At 37.8% G+C, this 20,269-nt stretch overlaps 6 protein-coding genes and 1 pseudogene across 13 annotated transcripts; 5 read left to right on the top strand and 2 right to left on the bottom strand.

Moving 5' to 3' along the window:
• Positions 1-1,712: 1,712 nt before the first annotated feature.
• Positions 1,713-5,352, top strand: LOC104746337 (homeobox protein HAT3.1). Of its 4 annotated transcripts, none has more exons than XM_010467793.3 (9): positions 1,713-1,869; positions 2,244-2,960; positions 3,077-3,242; positions 3,351-3,474; positions 3,555-3,667; positions 3,744-4,298; positions 4,398-4,682; positions 4,767-4,856; positions 4,950-5,352. In XM_010467793.3, exons 2-9 carry the CDS (start codon positions 2,329-2,331, stop codon positions 5,166-5,168), a joined length of 2,184 nt encoding a protein of 727 aa, XP_010466095.2. In that variant the 5' UTR covers positions 1,713-1,869; positions 2,244-2,328; the 3' UTR covers positions 5,169-5,352. The 4 variants fall into 4 exon arrangements, with proteins under 4 accessions (XP_010466095.2, XP_010466097.2, XP_010466096.2 ...); XM_010467795.3 differs by having other exon boundaries at positions 1,729-1,869; positions 2,326-2,960; XM_010467794.3 differs by having other exon boundaries at positions 1,779-2,038.
• Positions 5,353-5,551: 199 nt separating this feature from the next.
• LOC104746338 (LYR motif-containing protein At3g19508-like) lies at positions 5,552-6,160 on the top strand. Its single transcript, XM_010467796.3, has 2 exons — positions 5,552-5,795; positions 5,887-6,160. Exons 1-2 carry the CDS (start codon positions 5,604-5,606, stop codon positions 5,938-5,940), a joined length of 246 nt encoding a protein of 81 aa, XP_010466098.1. The 5' UTR covers positions 5,552-5,603; the 3' UTR covers positions 5,941-6,160.
• Positions 6,161-7,097: 937 nt separating this feature from the next.
• On the top strand, positions 7,098-8,483 carry LOC109129088 (uncharacterized; annotated as a pseudogene). The gene is made up of 2 exons (XR_015581630.1): positions 7,098-7,121; positions 7,207-8,483. The product of XR_015581630.1 is annotated as an uncharacterized LOC109129088 (transcript).
• A 458-nt stretch (positions 8,484-8,941) lies between these two features.
• LOC104746339 (transcription factor bHLH113-like) lies at positions 8,942-11,499 on the top strand. 2 transcript variants are annotated; one of them, XM_010467797.3, is made up of 5 exons: positions 8,942-9,951; positions 10,088-10,198; positions 10,310-10,375; positions 10,863-10,967; positions 11,063-11,499. In XM_010467797.3, the coding sequence occupies exons 1-5, from the start codon at positions 9,583-9,585 to the stop codon at positions 11,255-11,257; spliced, it is 846 nt and encodes a 281-aa protein (XP_010466099.1). In that variant the 5' UTR covers positions 8,942-9,582; the 3' UTR covers positions 11,258-11,499. The 2 variants fall into 2 exon arrangements, with proteins under 2 accessions (XP_010466099.1, XP_010466100.1); XM_010467798.3 differs by having other exon boundaries at positions 9,363-9,951; positions 10,091-10,198.
• Positions 11,500-11,677: 178 nt separating this feature from the next.
• LOC104765814 (sodium/proton antiporter 1) lies at positions 11,678-15,610 on the top strand. The gene is made up of 10 exons (XM_010467790.3): positions 11,678-12,310; positions 12,530-12,706; positions 12,802-12,930; positions 13,025-13,201; positions 13,307-13,413; positions 13,653-13,773; positions 14,257-14,318; positions 14,432-14,734; positions 14,825-15,119; positions 15,226-15,610. Exons 1-10 carry the CDS (start codon positions 12,077-12,079, stop codon positions 15,343-15,345), a joined length of 1,725 nt encoding a protein of 574 aa, XP_010466092.1. The 5' UTR covers positions 11,678-12,076; the 3' UTR covers positions 15,346-15,610.
• LOC104746336 (D-3-phosphoglycerate dehydrogenase 3, chloroplastic) lies at positions 15,444-18,327 on the bottom strand. Its single transcript, XM_010467792.3, has 4 exons — positions 17,107-18,327; positions 16,523-17,010; positions 16,349-16,444; positions 15,444-16,244 (listed from the first exon to the last, which is right to left on the bottom strand). Exons 1-4 carry the CDS (start codon positions 17,609-17,611, stop codon positions 15,573-15,575), a joined length of 1,761 nt encoding a protein of 586 aa, XP_010466094.1. The 5' UTR covers positions 17,612-18,327; the 3' UTR covers positions 15,444-15,572.
• LOC109124454 (reticulon-like protein B11) lies at positions 17,935-20,186 on the bottom strand. 3 transcript variants are annotated; one of them, XM_087489549.1, is made up of 6 exons: positions 19,790-20,186; positions 19,259-19,439; positions 18,860-19,001; positions 18,664-18,733; positions 18,416-18,571; positions 17,935-18,327 (listed from the first exon to the last, which is right to left on the bottom strand). In XM_087489549.1, the coding sequence occupies exons 1-5, from the start codon at positions 19,833-19,835 to the stop codon at positions 18,426-18,428; spliced, it is 585 nt and encodes a 194-aa protein (XP_087345675.1). In that variant the 5' UTR covers positions 19,836-20,186; the 3' UTR covers positions 17,935-18,327; positions 18,416-18,425. The 3 variants fall into 3 exon arrangements, with proteins under 3 accessions (XP_087345675.1, XP_087345676.1, XP_010466091.1); XM_087489550.1 differs by having other exon boundaries at positions 18,426-18,571; positions 19,790-20,144; XM_010467789.2 differs by having other exon boundaries at positions 17,935-18,571.
• Positions 20,187-20,269: the final 83 nt, after the last annotated feature.

Raw genomic sequence — 20,269 nt, 5'->3', positions numbered from 1 at the left:
CTAACAAATTCACATTCTTGAAGTAAACTAGCTTCTCGAAGCTACTTTTTGTCCTATACCACTAACCATTTATTAAAAATTAAATTTGTATGATCGTCTATGTTTATAAACCGACCACAATAATAAGTTTTTCATCATAATTTCATATTGTCATCTATCAATATTAATTTTTTTTTTATTATTGTTTCTGATTTAGAGCAAATTTTGAACAAAAATTTATATGATTGGCTATTAATCAATTATAGTGACCCTCGATCAAATTATACCGGAAAGATTTTGTGAAAATTATCTCCTTTATTTAAAATTTTGTCAGTATTGTTAGTTGTGCAGGTTTGTTATTTTGTTTTCTAAATGTGGTAAAACTTTATGTTTTTGTATGTTTTTTTTTTCTAACCCAAAGGAAAACAACCTGAAAATAATGTGGATGCAAAAAAAGCCCATAGAGGATCACCATGAATCTCATAAGTTGACACTTTTAGTTCTATTTCTCTAAGAATTATTTATGACACTTTTATTGTCGGTTCTTGAAAAACAGAGTTAAAAAAAAAAATTAGAATCTTAGCCATCTACAAGTTTTTGTTAGCTTATTAAGGGAAAGGAGTTATTGGATTTATAATTTTAATATATTTTGGAAATCAAAACAAAAATCATATACTTATATAATCATTTATTCTAAACTACTTATCAAAATCATATGTTATTGGTTATATCGATATCCATAAATACTCGTTTGAATCCATGTTAGGCTACTTATATGATTCATAAATACTCGTTAGAATCCATGTTATTCATTTAATGATTTGTTTTTAGATTTCAAAATCCACTTTATGTTTTAAATGAATTTGAATATAGAAAATAAACAAGATTCAAATCCAAAAATAAAACATGATATTTCAAAATGGATGTGTTTTGATTTTCATAATCAATAAAAAAAAATTTTTAAATTCTATATGAGTTTAGAAATTAATAAACCAATAGGCTCCTTAACATTCAACAAACACCAATATCGTTAAAAAACTTTTTTTTGATGTTTTCATAGCCTAGGGGATTTAAGTGGAGATGAATTCGAGATGGTTATGAAGTTCTTGACAAGTTTGAGTAAATTTGGAGTGGAAGCTCCTCAAGAACTTGTAGAAATTGTTGAAGGGCATGTAAGTGGAAAACGCCATGGAAATGGAGTGGGTAAGGTGGATGTAAAGAAGGCTCGTACAGAGTGATAACGGGATTTGAGGGAATCTCATACGGTGGTTTTGTTTTTTTTGTCTACAGATTCTCACACTTTTATAACTGGTTTTTGTATTTCGGGTACAAATAGTTGCAAATTGAAAAAGTTGAAGGAGTTGAAAAAAAATATTTAACCAAGTTTCACTATTTAAATGGAAAAGATCGAATAAATTAGAAAATACTATTCAAGCCATTCAACTTAAAAAATTAAAAAAAATAAACTAATCCTACACCAAAAATGTTCGACCACTATTTTAGAGATGAATGAGTTGAATATTTTCCAACTCAATTTTGTTCAACTCGACTTTTTCAATTTTAAACAACTATTCGCAGCATTCGTATTTTTTTTCATAAATCAAGAAATGAATACAAGTTGGTTTTACTACTGCCGATTCCGATTCCGATTCCATAAAGAAACGAATTGTAAATTCTACGGATTTGTATGAATGGGCCTCATAAATAGACCCATTGAGAATATAATGCATAATGAGGCCCAAATAACACGTTTCTCTGTCCGTCCCCTTTATCTGAGAGAGAGGCTCTTCTTCTTCCTCTTCTTCTTCCTCTTCTTCTTCTCAATTCACGCCCATCGAGTTTCTTTCTTCTCGAAAAATCTCGCGGGACATTTCCCGGGCGAGGAAAAAGGTAAAATTTTGGCGGAGAGAGATCGAAGAACCTGACATTTTTTTTAGTTTCTTGGGTTGTTTTCTTATGTCGTAGAAAATTTCAAAACTCAGCTTAACAGTTAGCAATAGGGTTCTTGGAATCAAATACCCAAATCTAACCTCGTTTTAGCTAAGATTTGTTTATCAAGGTTCGATCTGTTTTTCTCTTTTATGTCTTGGTTTAAGATCTCTGTCAACCACGTGAGTAGTAGCTTTAGATGACTTAGGAAACAACACGAAGCAATCGCAGAACATGTTTACAAAAGCTGCCTTTTTTTTTTTTTGTGGGTTCTTCTTGTGTTTTTGCTCAGATTTATTCTGATCTAATAAACGTGTTTCGCTTCTCTGTTTCAGTATAGGAATCTCCAAGTGTATATTAAAAGAGTCCTGATTGCTTTATCTTCGAGGAATGCTAATAAACTTAGGTTGGTTGTAGAAAATGAATGGAGCAGCTTTTAAACGGGTAACTAGGAGTAGTACATCTGGTTTGAAGCAGATTAATGTAGATAGCGGAGTAGAGGTTAATAATCCAACTGTTGTCAATGTATCTGAACAAGGCAATGCCTCTGTACCTCTAAAACCATCTGAGGCAGGGATTCAAATGCCAAATGATGCAAACGGAGTTAGGGATAATAGAAAGGGGAAGGAAGTACAGAAACCAACCCCTCAAACCGGGAAGAAGAGATCTAATACCAAAACCAAGTTTTCTGGCTCATATCGTGAGCTTGTCATCGGTCTTCCTTGCCGTGGACAATTTGAAATCCAGCGGTCCAGGTCATCTAAGAGTTCGAAGAGGTTAGGAGGAGGTGGTGAAAGGAATGTGTTGTTTTCAAGTCACAAGAGTGCTCAGAGATCTAAAGATGCTGCTGCTGGATCATCTTCGGTTGCTGCTAATAATACACCTGTAGGTAGTAGACCAAGGAAAAGGAATAAGACTACGAAGAAAGGGGAAGTTAGAGAAGATGATGAGTACACAAGAATCAAAAAGAAACTTCGATACTTGCTAAAACGGATCAACTACGAGCAAAACCTTATTGATGCCTATTCTTTAGAAGGCTGGAGACGTTCAAGGTCTGTCTCTTGATGACGTTTTATTTGTTGTTTTTGCATTATTCATGCGTTATGCTAGTGGCATTGGTATCGTCTGTGAGATTTCACTCAGTATTGTTGGTTATGTGTTTTTGTAGTGTGGAAAAGCTAAGGCCGGAGAAAGAGCTTGAACGAGCCACAAAGGAAATTCTGCGATGCAAGGTTAAAATTAGAGATCTTTTTCAGCACCTGGACACACTCTGTGCTGAAGGAAGCCTTCCAGTGTCTTTATTTGATTCTGATGGAGCGATTTCAAGCGACGATGTAAGTGAAAACTATTCCGCAACTCAAGCTTTATTCCCATGTTTTTTCCTGCTCGAAGCAGTTTGTGTCTGTTGAAGTATTGATAATACAAGCAATAATTAATCGCAGATCTTCTGTGCAAAATGTGCTTCAAAGGACTTGTCTGTTGATAATGATATCATACTATGTGATGGGTTTTGCGACCGAGGCTTTCACCAATACTGTCTTGAACCACCTTTGCAGAAAGATGATAGTAATAATCTCTGGCCTAGTTTTTTATTAAGCACTTCTTTTTGGTGTTTATAAATGACATGATGGTTTTCTTATTTGTAGTTCCTCCGGATGATGAGAGTTGGCTATGCCCCGGATGTGATTGCAAAGATGACAGCTTGGACTTGCTTAATGATTCTTTAGGGACAAAACTTTCGGTCAGCGACAGTTGGGAGGTATGTATGTCGATTTTTATTGTTAAAAGAGGAGAAGATACATAACAAGACACCTGACTTGAGTTATTTTGTGTAGAAAATATTTCCTGAGGCAGCAGCAGCGTTGGCTGGTGGAGGTCAAAATCTGAATTGTGATCTTCCGTCAGATGATTCTGATGATGAAGAGTATGATCCAGATGGTGTGAATGATAATGAAAATGATGAAGATAACAGTGATGACAGTGACGAGTCTGAGAACGAAGATGATATTTCTGATTTCACATCTGCATCTGACGAAATGATAGAGTCATTTAAAGAAGGGAAAGATATAATGGCGGATATAATGGCCCTTCCATCTGACGATTCTGAGGATGATGACTATGATCCTGAAGCTCCGACTCGTGATGAAGATGAAACACAGGAAAGTTCAAATTCTGATTGCACATCAGACTCTGAGGATATTGAAACTTCCTTCAAAGGAAATGAGTCTAATCAGCAAGATAAAGTTACACCACCTGAGGATCCTGGCAGAAAGAAATCTCAGCTCCCGTATGATGCCATTTCAGAGTCAGATGCTGTGCTTGATGATGGTCTTGCCGGTGTTCCCAGAAGGAGGAGTGTTGAAAGGCTAGATTACAAAAAGTTGTATGATGTGAGTGTATTCTCTCATTTTCTTGATAATTGAACTTATATTTGGTTTTTGGAAAAAACCTCTGAATGATTTCTATCTTTTATTGCATGGTATGTGCAGGAGGAATATGAGAATGCTCCATCTTCCTCAAGTGATGATGATGATTGGGATAAAACTGCACGAATAGGAAAAAAAGATTCCGAGTCAGAAGATGAAGGGGACACTGTGCCTCTAAAACAATCTTCAAATGCAGAAGATCATACTTCTGAGAAACCTAGACCAAAGTCGAAAAGGGCATCGAAAAAGGATACTTTAGAAGTGCCACAACAAGGTCCTGGAGAAAATGGTTGTTCTGGTGAAAAAATCAGCTCTACAGCATATAAACAGACAGATCCCAAAACTCAGGTAATATATATAAGCTGTCTTGGTGCTTAAAGGCGTCAATTTTATGAAAAGCTATTTGAGTTAAAGGATTCCTCTTTTATGCAGAGATTATACATATCCTTTCAAGAGAATCAATATCCAGACAAAGCAACGAAGGAGAGCTTAGCCAAAGAGCTACAAATGACAATCATGCAAGTAAGAAGTTTCTTCTAGTGAATTGTTTTGTTGCTTTCTCCCTTTTAGTCGACCTGTTTCATCTCTGCTAAGAGCTGGTTATATCTTCTGTAGGTTAGTAACTGGTTTAAGCATAGGCGTTATGTAAATAGCAAACCTGTAGTTTCAGAGGAAGCTGTCGAGAAGTCAAAAAAAGGCAAGGAAGGTGAATGTGGGAGATCTGTTGCTGGAAGTAGCAAACAAACTACTATGGAAACCGAGTCAGTTGCAGGGAACAAAAGTGTAGCATCGGCATCAACCAGTCCTGGATCACGGAAAAGAAGGAGAAGGTAGATTTTAGACTCAATCCAGACGGTTTATATCTAATGCAAGGACATACATGAACACATACTCCCAAAAACCCCTTGAAGACATGAAAGCATCGGGTTTGTTCAGTTTGTTACAACATTTTTTTGGGGTTCTTTGTGAATCGGAAGACCTCGAATTTGAGGCAAAAGAAAGAAAGATTTCTTCAAAATGAGAGGGATAGGTTTATTTTTAACAGTTACATAAGTTTCAAAAGACTTGTGTTTATGATTATGAAAGGTTTTGTGTAATCGATAAAGGTGCTCTCGTTTAACCGGATTGAAACCATGAATTAAACCGGTCAAAAATTGCTGGCTTATAATGATATTAATTAATACATGAGGCCCATAAAAAGCCCATCAATGTTTATGACACAGTACTACTAGTCCGGAACTTGTTACGTGTATCAGAAGGTAGAGGAAAATGAAGAAGGTGCTGAGAGTATACGGCGGCGTTTTAAGGCTGGTGAGGCTTTTGCCGGCGGACACGAGGCCGTATTACGCCAAGTACGCCAGGGAGAACTTCGTTAATTACCGTGAGGTCGACCAAAGCGAAACATCTCTGGAAGAACTCTTCCAACGAGCTTACAATCACTCACTTTGGGTACTCAAGAAGGTAACAAAGATTCTGGGTTTCTATTGAAAACGTATACTATTCTAGTTCTAGGTACCCTTTGCGCTAATTATCCATTTTCAACCGTTTGCAGTATTCGATTGACGAATCCGCGGGGAAGAGGTTGAAGGAGATTTGTTTTGAATGATGACGCACACAATGTGTTCGACGTAATGTCCCTGAGAAGGCTTGGACGATTTGTTAAATGGGTACTATCAGTTATTCTACTTTTGAACTCAAGTCTTATCAATACTCTAATAGCTATATCAAGAACAGAGGTTGGTCATGTGTAATTTTCTTTCCGTTTTGTTGTCTTGACTTTTATGTGTGTTTGACTGCTTGAATTGGTCATTTGTCTTGTTTGAGTAGCTTCTTGTTTGTTTCCATGAACCTGAATAAAAATGTTTACATTCTTAAAGAGTGTGAAAACATCCCCAATCCTTAATCTTTATCTTTGGGTAATGAAAGTAACTAATCACACACAATCAAAGGAGCTGTGGCAGTGTGAAGTAATAACGAGCAAAAGAGTAGGGATTGTTTGGGTACTACAAATATATATGTAGCAATAGCAAAGGGACAAATCAATTACATATAGTAGTCTAACGCCCTAAGAGTTTTAGGTCCTTGTCGGAACTCTAAAAATCTTATATGAAACCAACCTAACCAAAAAACAAAGTCTTTTACGATTGTTTTTTGCTTCTGGAGTTAAAAAGAAAAAAAAAACAAAGTTGGATTGGTTCATTTTATGACAAAAATTTGACCTTTCCTCTTATGTATTTTATTATTTTAGTGGTTTTGCCAAGTCGTGGAGTTTCAGTTTTTTTTTTCTTCCCTACTACCACACACGTGTTTGCAGAGTCTCTGCACGTGTCGAACCTGGTACATGTCAGTTAGTAAATTTGCTTCTTTGTTTAGTTTAAGTGTCTGTGGTTCTTTTATGTGTCTGTATGTTCATAAATTCATAACTACTACTAATAAACATGATAATGGCAATATTTAAAAACAAACTTTGTATGGTTTTGTAATATGGATTTATCGAATACTAATACTACTTAAATATGAATATGTGTGTGTGTGACATTTATTACTTGTTTTGTGTAAGACTATGGGCATTGGTGTCCCATGGTTTTTGGTCCCCCAAATTTAATATTATTACTTTGAAAGTTTCTTATTTCTAGTAGGAGCATTGGTGTCCCATGGTTTTTGGTCCCCCAAATTCAAATTCTGTTTTTTGCACTTGTTGCCTAAGGATGACTGCAACTCAAGTAACATATTAACTAATTAAGCATGAATGCAACTCAAGTAATGTTGGTTGAGCAGAACTTGCAAGTAACTGCTGTAATTAGCTATACATCAGTAATAAAAAAAAACACAATTGCATCAAACGGGCTTCTTGGTCTTACCGTAAGAGAAGAAAACACTTGCTCCTAAGCTTAAGTTTTTGCAGTCAAGAGGAGCTTCAAGCTCTGAGCTCACTGAGATTGTTTCAAAAGTTCCTAAAATCTTGGGAATGAAAGGGGGCAAAAGTATCAGAAGATACTATGATATCGTCAAAGAGATTATAGAAGCGGACAAGAGTTCCAAGTTTGAAAAGTTGTGTCATTCTTTGCCACAGGGTAGTAAGCAGGAGAATAAGATCAGAAATATTTTGGTTTTGAGAGAATTGGGTGTGCCTCAAAGGTTGTTATTCTCATTGCTCATCTCTAATCACCATGTCTGCTGTGGAAAAGAAAAGTTTGAAGAATCACTCAAGAAGGTTGTTGGGATGGGTTTTGATCCCACCACCCCAAAGTTTGTGGAAGCTTTATGCATTGTTTAAGGATTGAGCGAGAAAAGACTAGAAGAACACTTCAATGTCTATAAAAGGTTTGGCTTAACTGTTAGCGATATATGGCAACTTTTCAAGAAGTGTCCTGCCTTTCTTGGATACTCAGAGAATAGGATATTTCAGACATTTGATACCTTAAAGAAGTGTGGTCTGTGCGAAGATGAGGTCTTGTTAGTGGTCAAGAAGAATCCACTATGCTTACGTGCTTCAGAGCAGCAGATATTGAACTCCTTGGAAACATTTATAGGCTTAGGATTCAGCAGAGATGAGTATGTGATGATGGTCAAGTGCTTTCCTCAGTGCATTGGTTATTCTGCAGAGATGGTGAAGAAGAAGACTGAGTTTGTGGTAAAGAAGATGAATTGGCCACTAAAGGACATGACTTTGTTCCCTCAGGTACTTGGTTACAGCATGGAGAAAAGGATTGTACCTAGGTGCAACGTTGTGAAAGCTCTCATGTCTAAAGGATCACTTGGAAGTGAACTCCCTCCAATGGCTTCTGTTTTGGCATGTACCGATCAAGCTTTCTTAAACAGGTACGTGGTGAAGCATGATGATAAGCAGTTACCTGTACAATACAAAGAAGACACCTATAAAACAAACAAGCCAAGAGGAAAGGGGGAAAAACTATCAGGGAATCTACCCATCTACACACACACACAGAGGCAAGCATATCTCTGAGAAACTCGAGAGTCAACTTAGTCTAAGGAAGCGGATACTTATCCTCCATCAATCACCTTCTCAACGCTAAGCTGAATCATCAACCACCGGAGGAAGCTTCAAAACTCCATCAACAGTAACACAAGTTCCCGTCGCTACCAACTTAGAGAGATCATAAAGAGACGAATCAACCATAACCTGAAGATTCGCTGGACAAGATCCATCGTTCACCGCAAGGAAAGCAAAAGCCCCTTTCCCTTGCTCTCTTCCGGTTTTAACCCACCCTCCGATTCGAACTTTTTGACCGGCGAGACTAGCTCCGCCGTCTAGTCGACCTAGAATCGATTTAATCAGAACAGGGTTGGAAAATTGGGCTCTCTGCACCGTGGGTCAATCGTTACCCAATGCAACGGCGGCTAACTCGTTCGCTGGTGGCACAAGATCTCTCCATCTCTGCAATCTGAAGTTTTCCCACAAGAGGAGCTTGATCAGTTTCAGAGACGAAACGCAAAGCCTGAGGATATCAAAAGTCTTCTCCCAATCACCACCTTCCACGTGTTCAAGTAGACGGACGAAAAAACGTCCCAAATTAAGAGACGTTTCTTCTGAATTAAGCATTTTTGATTTATTTTAAAACAAAAAAAAAAACGAGAGACGGCTCAAGTGCACGCCATTGCACATGGTCTAAGTTCAAGAAAGAAGAAAACTCAGAAAAAAAGAAAGCAGCAGTTACTAAGAAAGAAAAAGGTGAGAAACGAAACATGAGAGAGAGCTTCGAGTAAATCAAAAACTACAGTTTTCTCGGGCCAGGTGGCTTTGACTCAATCTTCTCTTCAACTTTCTTTCATTCCCTTTCTACCCCTCTTTTTTACGACTATCAATCTCCACTAATCATCACTCTTTAACTACTAAAACAGCTCTAATCAGTGCTTTTTTGTTCTGCATATCGACTCAAATGTTTACAGAAATATATCCATACAAGTGTCATAAAACTGTTTTTAACCACTGATTATAAATAGTAGTATAATTTGTCTGATTTCAGAAACAAGTACATATTTTTTTCCTTTATAGAATTTAGACAGGTGTTCTTTCAAAATACTCATAATTGTTTGTTTATTTATTTATTTATAAAAATACATCAGCCATGAGTGAAATTATATAAGTTATACAAGCCTAAAAAAGGTAAAGAGAGAAAACATTTCACCAAAACAATTCTTCTGTTTCTTCTCACTTTCTCTTGTGTTTCTTTCTTCTTCTTCCTCTTCTTCTCCCACGAAAATCAAGAAGAAAAAAAAAGTCACGATGGGAGATAATACCGCAGAAGATCACGACGACCTAGCTATGGTGGAAGCTGAAGGAGTCACGAGCTTCTCCGAACTTCTTATGTTCTCGGATGGCGTTCTCAGCTCCTCCGACCACCAACACGAGAGTAGTAGTGGTGGCGATGGTGGTGGAGAAGACAGCTTAGGTTTTGTATTCTCTGGCAAAACTGGTTCAAGAATGCTCTGTTTTAGCGGAGACTATCAAAACGACGACGCCTCGCTCTTCTTGGAACCTTCTTCTCTTCCCTCCTCCGGAGTCTCTGTTCTTGACCCTTCATGCATTAAGATCGATGATTGCAAGAACTTTAAAGACGCTTGCACGGTTGATAAATCTACTAAACCATCAAACGTAAGTCTCTCTTTTCTGATTTTTTTTTTTTGTTTCTTGCATAGTTACATTTGCATGTAAAGAATTAAACATTTTGTTCTTTTGATTTTTTATGTTCTGTATAAAAAAGATGATATGTCTGTTTTGTGTTGTGAAGAAGAAGAGAACCGGAACGGGTAATGAGCATGAACCGGATCAGAATCGCAAACCGGGTAAGAAATGCAAGCGAAATCAAGATAAATCATCAGTTGGGGTTGGAACTGTAAAGGTGTGGCATTATAATTTAAAAAGACTTGCATTTTTTTTATTCTCTCAACCATAATGTTTATATAAACTTACTCATAATTTGGTGTGTGTGTTGTTAATATATAAAAAATAGGTCAGGAAAGAAAGGTTAGGGGAAAGAATCGCAGCGTTACAGCAGTTGGTTTCTCCATACGGCAAGGTGATTCTTACTTTTATAATGATGATGCTCCTCAATTATTTTGTGGATTTTAAGCAAAGCAAGACCTCTTAATAGATTTCAAACCATAAAAACCAAAAGAAATTAAAAGAATTTTATAGAATTATTGAATATTATATTCATATTGAGTTTTCCAAAAGGGAAACTTAAGAAGTCGCGATTTGGGGTAGTGTAGCATAAAATTGGCATCCAATGTGAACTTCAAAAAAGACATCAAAGACTATGAAACTTGTTGATCAATGAATTAGTATTTAGTATTATTATTTAACCATCATCATTACAAATTACATTAATGAAATGTGTACTTTTTTTTTTTGGGAGGGGTGAGGTAAAAAAAAAAGAGAATATAAACAACAACACTCTACCAAAAAAATATCCCATAAATGATACTATTTGCAATAGTTAACTTTGACTTTTCTGACTGATAAAGAATTAAATGGTCTTTAAAAAAAAAAACTACTATTGACAGACAGATGCAGCTTCTGTGTTGCATGAAGCGATGGGTTACATCAAATTCTTACAAGATCAGATTCAAGTCCTTTGCTCTCCTTATCTTATCAACCACACTCTTGTAGTAAGTCTCATCTCTCTCTCTCTCTCTCTCTCTCTCTAATTATTATTTTTATTTTCAGTTCCCTAATGAGAATACTGACATGTCGGTGATGTCAGGACGGTGGAGTTGTCACCGGAGATGTTATGGCGGCGATGAAAGCGAAAGACTTGAGGAGCAGAGGGTTATGTCTAGTACCTGTCTCATCCACCGTACACGTGGAAAATTCCAACGGCGCTGATTTCTGGTCACCTGCTACGATGGGTCACACTACTACTACGTCACCGTCGACACTGCATCATCAAGGATTTTAAGACTACTGTCATAGGCTAATTATTATATATATAATATATTAGTAGCCTTTTATGTTTTTTTGGCTGAAGAAGTAACTTATTTTAGTAAAAGTGCTCTACGAAGTTTTCACCCATTCTTGTTTTTTTTTTTTGGGGTTATATGGGTGGGGCATAAAAAGGTTGAAACATCTTGTTCACGCAAAAAAAAAGTTGAAAAATCTTTTGTGTTTGTAGAATGAGAAATGAGATTTAAATTGGTCCAAGTTTGTCTCAATTTTTCGTCGATGTCGTCTCAGTCACGTCGAGCAGTGGTGGAACTGAAAGGCTACGCTTTGTTTACTCACTCACCTAAATTGTAGCGATGCCACCAAACCACATCTCTCACATTAGTTAGACGTGCAAAACGTTTGTTTATCTTACTAAACCAATTTATAACGTTACGTCCCAACTTCGAACAAAAATATGAAATAGATTGATTACTATTTATAGTATTGTTTCTGTCTTTGTGAGATACTACTGTCCATATGCTGATATGCCATCAATGAGATTCACATATCGCATGCTACTAATAGTTTATAACGTTTAAAGTGGAATGTGTTACAAGATTATTAACTTATTTTATAGGATTAGATTGCAAAAACACACAAAATTTGAGGATAATATTTGCAAAACTCACAAACTTCAATTTGTGTCTCCGATAGTGTCATTACTTCGCCGGACGGCAAGTGATAAATTTATCACTTTCTCGCTTCCTCTTCACATCTTCAGTAGAGTCCGTCTTCACTTCTTTATTCTCTCGTTCGCTCTCTCTCTCTCTTTCTACCTCTCTGGTGTTCGTCAATGGCGGTGTTTCCTATAGGCTCTCACTTCACGCCGCCGCATCAGTTGACGAAGAGACACGCCATCTCGACGTCATCCCCTATCTCTCTCTCGACCCGATTGCCACAAAATGTCTCCTTCTCGAAGTTATCAGGCTCGAGGCTTTCCAGACATAGCGTTCTCGTTAGAGCAGAGGATAAGATAAAGATCTCTTCTTCTTCTCCTTCGCTCGATGAACCAATCGATGACGATGAGGTTCGAGTTCTCACGATGCTCTCTTTTACAAAATTCAATTTTGCCAAGTACCCATCTCCTCTTTTGATTCAGTTACTTGTAGGTCATCAACGATTTTGAAATTGGATTAGTTTTCATTTCATATAGTGGTGTGATCGGAATAGCACTAAAATGCGTTTAGTAATCGATGGTCATTACTAAAGTTTATAAAAGTTTGTATCTTTGTTATATGATCCACAGGATTTGATGGACTCATCAGGAACATGTGACCCTATATGCTCGGTTGATGAGCCTAGTTCGAGTTACTTTGAGGCGAATTACCAACCAAAGACAGATATAATCAAAGCGCTTGCTGTTCTTGCAGCAGCTCTTACAGGAACAGCTGCCATTAATCATTCCTGGGTTGCTGCTAATCAGGTTTGATTCTTTGTGTTATGTTCTGTTGGTTCCAAACTCAAAATGAAGGATTAATGGTAATAGTTGTTATATCTCTGGACAATGTCATGATACAGGATATTGCTATGGCATTGTTGTTCGTAATAGGATACGCTGGAATCATCTTTGAAGAGTCTTTAGCTTTTAATAAAAGTGGAATAGGACTTTTGATGGCTGTGAGTTTGTGGGTTGTGCGGAGCATTGGGGTAAGAATGAATGACATCAATTTGTCTATCGAGTCCTTGATGTGTATATGATTTATTTATTTTATTTGTGAATTTTGAATTTTTCTTGTGATAGGCTCCTTCAACTGAGATAGCTGTTTTAGATCTTCAACATGCAACAGCTGAAGTTAGTGAAATTGTATTTTTCTTGCTTGGTGCAATGACCATTGTGGAGATAGTTGATGCTCATCAAGGGTTTAAGTTGGTTACCGATAATATTACTACTCGGAAGCCAAAGACACTTTTATGGGTGGTATGTTTATCTCTCTCTCTTGGAAATTGTTCGCTTCAGTCTCCTCTTCTTCTTTTTATTACTCTGGACATTCTCTTTACTCTTAGAGTTGACATGGTGTTGCAGGTCGGCTTCGTGACTTTTTTCCTCAGTTCGATTCTAGACAATCTGACCTCTACCATTGTCATGGTTTCTTTACTGAGGAAACTGGTTCCTCAATCAGAATACCGCAAGTATGGAAACCTTTTCTTAGTGCTCCTATAAGTTAGTTTATTTGTTAAGCTGTTCACAATGGAAAATATATTGACTTCTTAGAACTTAGATATAGACCTTAAAATTATCAAGGAATCGTATTGGCCATGCCATGATGTAGATTTTCGAGTTTGTTTTACCGGTTGCTGTAAACTCTATTTTGTTTTGAGTGTTATTATCGAAATATTGTTAGTTGACACGCTCAGTAAACCAATGGCAGACTTCTAGGAGCTGTTGTGGTAATAGCAGCAAATGCAGGAGGAGCATGGACTCCAATTGGTGATGTTACTACAACTATGTTATGGATTCATGGTCAAATATCCACCTTACCGACTATGCTGGTACTCCTTCTCTTCTCAGATAGTCAGTTAATGTTATCACAATACCTCATTTCCTTTCTTAAGTGCAAGTCACACACACTGTAAGGAACGTCGAATGTTTAGAAGTAGGACTGTATAGTTCATGAGTTTAGGTTGGTTGTTTAGTAAGGAGCTTGATTCTGAAAGTGGCGGAGGTTACAGCTTACAACTAAGGTTCCTTTCACTAGTGTATCGGGTTTTGGATATAGGAAGTTCATGGATTTTGTATTTGTCTCGGAAAGAAAGAAAGTAAAGTTTGGCCTAAGCCCCAGTGGTTCTGTAGTTACTTTATGTTTTAAAGCCTTTGTTGGAGCTTCTTATTGTGATCATGGTACAACAGCTGCTTTTTGTTACTCCAACATGCTCCCAGGAGTTTGAACTGTATAGACAAAAGTGTAAAAGTATTCACCTATTTGATCATCGATTTTAAAATCCCTGATGGAGGTTTACATTCTTTCCTTTCAGGACCTATTTATACCTTCTGCCGTTTCTCTTGCTGTTCCACTAGCCCTCTTGTCCTTAACCAGGTTATAAGTTCTTGCATTCTCAAACAGAACGGGAGACTATGTTGGCCTTCGGTTGTCACGTAAATGTTTGCACTGCAAAGACTGATTTATGCAAGTTTAATTTTCTTCCTCAGTGAGGTAAATGGAAAGGAACAAGATTCTAAAGATGTAATGGCTTCTGAAAAGATGGCTCCAAGAGGAAAGCTAGTTTTTGGAGTTGGCCTTGGAGCATTGGTATTTGTTCCGGTCTTTAAAGCTCTTACTGGATTACCTCCTTACATGGGTATCTTGTTGGGTCTTGGAGTTCTCTGGATTTTGACGGATGCCATTCATTACGGTGAATCAGAAAGACAAAAGCTCAAAGTACCTCAGGCCTTATCTCGAATTGACACACAAGGCGCTCTGTTTTTCCTGGGGATTCTTTTGTCTGTTAGCAGGTATTAAATCAACTGATCATCTCCAAACTCTAATGTTCCACTACTCTCACTAATTCAAAATATTTTGTGATGTTCTTACTCATTCTTCAGCCTTGAGGCAGCTGGGATCCTCCGAGAGATTGCAAACTACCTTGATGCTAATATACCCAATGTTGAGCTAATCGCAAGTGCTATCGGTGTTGTATCAGCAATCATAGACAATGTTCCATTGGTTGCAGCTACTATGGGGATGTATGATCTCACAGCATTCCCTCAAGATTCTGAATTTTGGCAGCTCATTGCATTCTGCGCCGGCACTGGTGGTTCCATGCTTGTCATCGGTTCTGCTGCTGGTGTAGCCTTCATGGGGATGGAGAAAGTTGATTTCTTTTGGTACTTCCGAAAGGTAAGATACATTCTTCTGGCTTTTCTAAGGTTTAACTACACAAACTGAAACTCAATACTCTTGAGGCTATGAACAAGAAACTTAAGTTTTTGTTTCCTCCATGCAGGTTAGTGGTTTTGCTTTTGCTGGTTATGCTGCTGGTATTGCGGCTTACCTTGCAGTTCATAATCTTCATTTGTCGATCCCAACAACGGTGGCTCAGATCCCATTTCTCCCCGGTTCATAAGGTGCATCAATCTCTGTGTTCCTTCTCTTGAGAAAACAGGACAAAGGCAAAATCTCTGGCTGGCTGCAATAGTAACATATCATTTCGTCGACATGCTCTTTGGAAAATAATCAACTATGTAATTTGTTTCATATACACTCGATTGTATAATCATTATACAGAATGAATCATCCAATTTGAGTATTACCCTTTTTGGGGTTTTATGTGCATCCATGTAAAGTATTAGCCTATAGTTTAAGAAAAACAAACTCTTCAATGGCAGAAATGTCTCCGATTTTCTTCAAAGTCTCTTTGGTTGGTTGTTCATCTACTCCTATTGCCATCACAGCTTGCTTCCCTGGAACAATTCGACCAACACTCATGAAGCTCACATTCACGTTTTCATCTCCTAAGATGCTAGCAACTCTACCAATCATCCCAGGCTGATCAACTTGTCTGCAAAGAATCACACTCCCTTCTAAACTCACATCCACACCAAATAACCCCACTTTAGTTAGACTTGGAACCCCTTGTTTCACTCTGCCTTCTACTTTGATCTCACCAGACTCTGATAACGCACTGGCGAATCTTGATTCTACGTTTGCGATCCGAACAGTTATGTATTCAATTGGATTCTCTGGTGAGCCGTCTAGAACCATACGTTCTTCTGAGATTTTGACTCCTCGTTGTTTAGCAACATAATCAGAGTTAACCAGGTTTATGAATACGCTGGAAATGGGTTCGATGAGTCCCTTTATGACCATGGCACGGAGAAGTCTAGTGTCAAGATCATCAGGAGCTCTCGAAGAAGCATAAGTCACTTTCACAGCATTCACACCGCTTCCACCGGTTACCAATTGTACAGCTAGCCTCCCAAGCTTCTCAGCCAGCACAACGTACGGTTTCAGCTCCCTCAATACCTGAAAACAGATAGCCACTGAACAATGTCAAAGAATTTGCAGGACAAATCAAAATCATTACTTGAAATATCACCAAGAACTAGAATAATGAGACTTGAAATTACCTCTAGTGGAACCATTGGTGCATTGACGGCGGTAGCAGCAAGTTCTCCTCTCAGAGCCCCAATAACAGCTTCTGCGACTTCGATAGCCACTCCTTCCTAGGCGCCAGGTAAATTTTCAGGTGAGAAGAACTAAATGCAGTTAAGGCAAAATCGTGTATATAGAGTATGTAATACCTGAGCCTCCATGGTACTGGCACCAAGATGAGGCGTGGCAGTAACACTCTCATGTAACACCAACTTGTTATCCTTAACAGGTGGCTCAACAGTGAAAACATCAAGAGCTGCCTGAGCAACAATACCCGAATCAAGCGCTCTCAAAAGAGCTTCCTCGTCAATAACTCCACCACGAGCAACATTAACAATACGCACACCTTTTTTCATTCTCGCAAACGTCTCATCATTCAGAAGCTTCGAAGTAGCAGCAGTGAGAGGCAAATGCAAAGAGATAAAGTCTGCAGTTGAAATAGCTACTTCAAAGCTAACTAACTCCACACCAATGGCACGTGCACGGTCCGCTGGTGCATAAGGATCATGCGTAATGACATGCATCCCAAGTCCCCTAGCTCGTCTAGCAACCTCTGATCCAACTTTACCAAAACCAAGAATAGCAAGAGTCTTCCCCACAAGTGAAACACCTATATACTTGTTTCTCGTCCACTTCCCTGCAAACAAAACACTCACATCTCTAACCATTTCACAATCGCAATAACTCAAATACAGAACATACAATAACTCCAGAATCAGAGTTTGAAACTAACCAGCTTTGATAGAAGCATCAGCTTGAGCAACATTCCTAGCCATGGCGGTCAAAAGAGCAATACCGTGCTCAGCAGCAGCGACGGTGTTAGCAGTGGGAGCATTGACAACCAAACAACCATACTCAGTGGCAGCAGCCAAATCAACGTTATCAATCCCAACTCCAGCGCGTCCAACAACCTTAAGCCTTCCTCGCGAAGACTCAAACACATCTCTACCAACTTTAGTACCACTCCTCACGATAAGCGCATCACATAGAGAGATCTTCGTGCAAATCTCCTCGAGACTCAGATCATAAGAGCAATCCACATTAGCGTACTTTTTTAGCAGATCAATCCCCGCTTGGCCGAGCTTCTCCGTTACGAGAATCGTCGGCTTCCCTCCTCCTCCTCCTCCGGTACAAGACGTAGTAACGAGGATGATACGTCGCCTCTGACGGAAGGAGGGAGTAGTGACGAGCCTTGAGGAGAAGATCGATGATAGATTCAGAAGCGTCGTCGTCGACATAGAGATGGCGGGAATCTATAGAGGGGAATGTAAGTAGAGGTGTATGTATCGTCTGCAACAGAGTAGAGAGAGAGATATGGGCATCATCTTCAGGGGTTGGCTTTTGTGGGGTTTAAGTGTGTTGTTGTGGATTCCCCCATATCCTCACTGCTTGGTTGATTTTTCAAACTTTATATATAGAAGAAATATAATAACTTTATTATAATCTTTTTTATTTTCCTACTACAGAATAAAAATACAATTTCTGTAACCAATCATTTATACATTATATTATGTGCAAAAGAACCATATTAAGTGATTTTAAATATTTTTGTAACCAACCATTAAAATCAACAAATTCATATCAAATTAATTTTAGAATAGGAAACATAACCTTCAAACTTTCTTAAGATTCATCTTTTTTGGATTCTACTGCAACAATAATGCCACAAAGCATTCGTGTAAAACTAAAAACACCAAATTGTATTGGCCAAATAAAAAAAAAAAAGAAACCCAAAACTTCAAGAATCTAGAACAGAGCCAACACAGACTAAAGAAGAAGAACTCAGATAAAGAGAAACAGAAAGAAATGAACTAAAATCTGTACTGTACTGTGTGTAATTCACTTTTTTCCGCTGGCTCTTGTAGCATTACAGTGACGGCTCCTTGTTGTGTGTGTTTTAAAGCTGGCTTGCAGTAATTAGTCTTGTGAACAAATAGTTTTTTTTTTTTATCACCTGCAGCGGTTGAGTAAAACCACAGTCGAAAACTAACTCTTTTTTTCTTAAACCTTGGAACCAAAACGATTCAATTGTTCAGACTTACACTCTAGTACCTACTGATGTTTTTTCTCTTTGCTTACGGGCATTGGAAACTTTCTTGAGACACTTCGAACGAATTTAGAAGTCGAATTCAGTTTATCATCAATGTGGTCTTGGTATGTCTCATACACTATAGGAAAAGAAAGGCTGAGCAGAACTCCTGCAAGACACATACAAAACAGAGACGCATTAATTACTCATATCAAGTTATCGAGCAAGATATAAACACAAAAGAAAAAGTTAGCCGCTCACCAATGTAGACAAGAGTGAGAGAGTTGATCAAGGTCCCAACATAGGAGATAACCAACAAGACAAATGAAACCTGTTTCACAGCAACAAACCAACGATATGTTAACCGTGTGATACATAAAATGCAGAAAATATCCAGATTCAATAATATACAATAACCAGTTTAACCAAGTTGTGAAATTAAAGATTAGACTATAACCTGAAGGAGACGAATCGGACTTCTAGCTATGGTGATATCACTTGCAATTGACAGCACATAATTGATACATCCCCGAAGATCATCAGCAGCCTTGATCGCAAACTCCTCAGGGATTTCCATATTCGGAACTGGAGGCAAGGGTCTGCAACATGGAACTTTTACTTATAAGAATAAGTCAATAGACAAACACATGACACGACTTCTTACATCACAGTTCCAGTGATCTTAAGCTTTCATAGTTTCAAATGGTGAAGCAGTAACTTAAAATACATTATAGGTAGATGTTTAAGCTAATGCACTCTCTCTACTACCAAGAAAATCCAGCAATGCCACATAAAGGTTTCATCTTTTCTCATAACAAAACACACCTAAAAAAAAAAAGAAAGAGCCAGAGATTACCGGTTGAGTACTGTAGCAGACTTAGCCCACAAGAAGAGGATCGCAACAAGAAGAAGCAGAACATTGGAGACGAAAGACAAGAGATTGTATCCAGCTCTCTCGAATAAGAACCAAAACCCGGTAGAAGCAACTAGCAAAATCACTGCACCAGTCCGGTTTCTCCATAACAGCAAATCAGCAACTGCAGAATTTTCCCAGTACCACCCAAAAGATTCAAAACTCAATTTTAGCATTTAAGAACACAAACGTTCACATGTCGAGAGATTCTTAAATGTCCCTTAAAAAAAACGTCAAATTTGATAAAAAAAAAAAAAAAAAAAAACTATGATCAAATTTAAAACTTTCCCAAATGCACTTAACAATCGAACAAAACCCTAAAACGTAATCGATCAATCCAGCAGTACCCCAAACCAACGTAGAAATCGATTGAATCGGAACTGAAACTCGAAGAGCCACGACGACTTCGATAGCCAATTGTAAAGAACCCAAATTTGGGTTAAGATGAACACAACTAATGATAATGAGACAAACCTGAGCCACCACCAAGAGATTGATGAACAGAAACGGAATCTCCCATGGCGGATCAGTTAGGGTTCTTCCGCATAGAAGTTTGTAATTGTAAAGGCAAAATGAAATTTTACGAATCGATGTCTTGAGTCGAAAGATTTGCTTGGTGATCGCCGAACAACGCAACTGCTTTGAATGATGATGATGATGAATCGTGCCTCCTCTCTTCGTACATCAAAAAAAAAAAGATTAAAGATTTTTCCTTTACGCTTCGGCGACAAAGTTTTAAGATAATTTTAATTAGTTGTATCAAATTTAAAAGTAATTTTTGTTTCTTTATTTTTTCTTTTTAATTATTAAAACTTTTGCCTTCTATAATACTTTTAGCCCAAAGTTGGTTGGCAATTATAAAGAAGACACCGAAAGATTTCATTTTTAATTTTATTATTTAAACTGAGAGTCATAGTTTAACAACTTTGAATTATCAAATTAAGAGTTGGAGAA

The sequence above is a fragment of the Camelina sativa genome, chromosome 15 (genome assembly GCF_030686135.1).
Source record: "Camelina sativa cultivar CO46 ecotype springtype chromosome 15, ASM3068613v1".
NCBI classification, from domain to species: Eukaryota; Viridiplantae; Streptophyta; class Magnoliopsida; order Brassicales; family Brassicaceae; genus Camelina; species Camelina sativa.
This window is presented reverse-complemented; position numbering and strand designations above follow the sequence as displayed.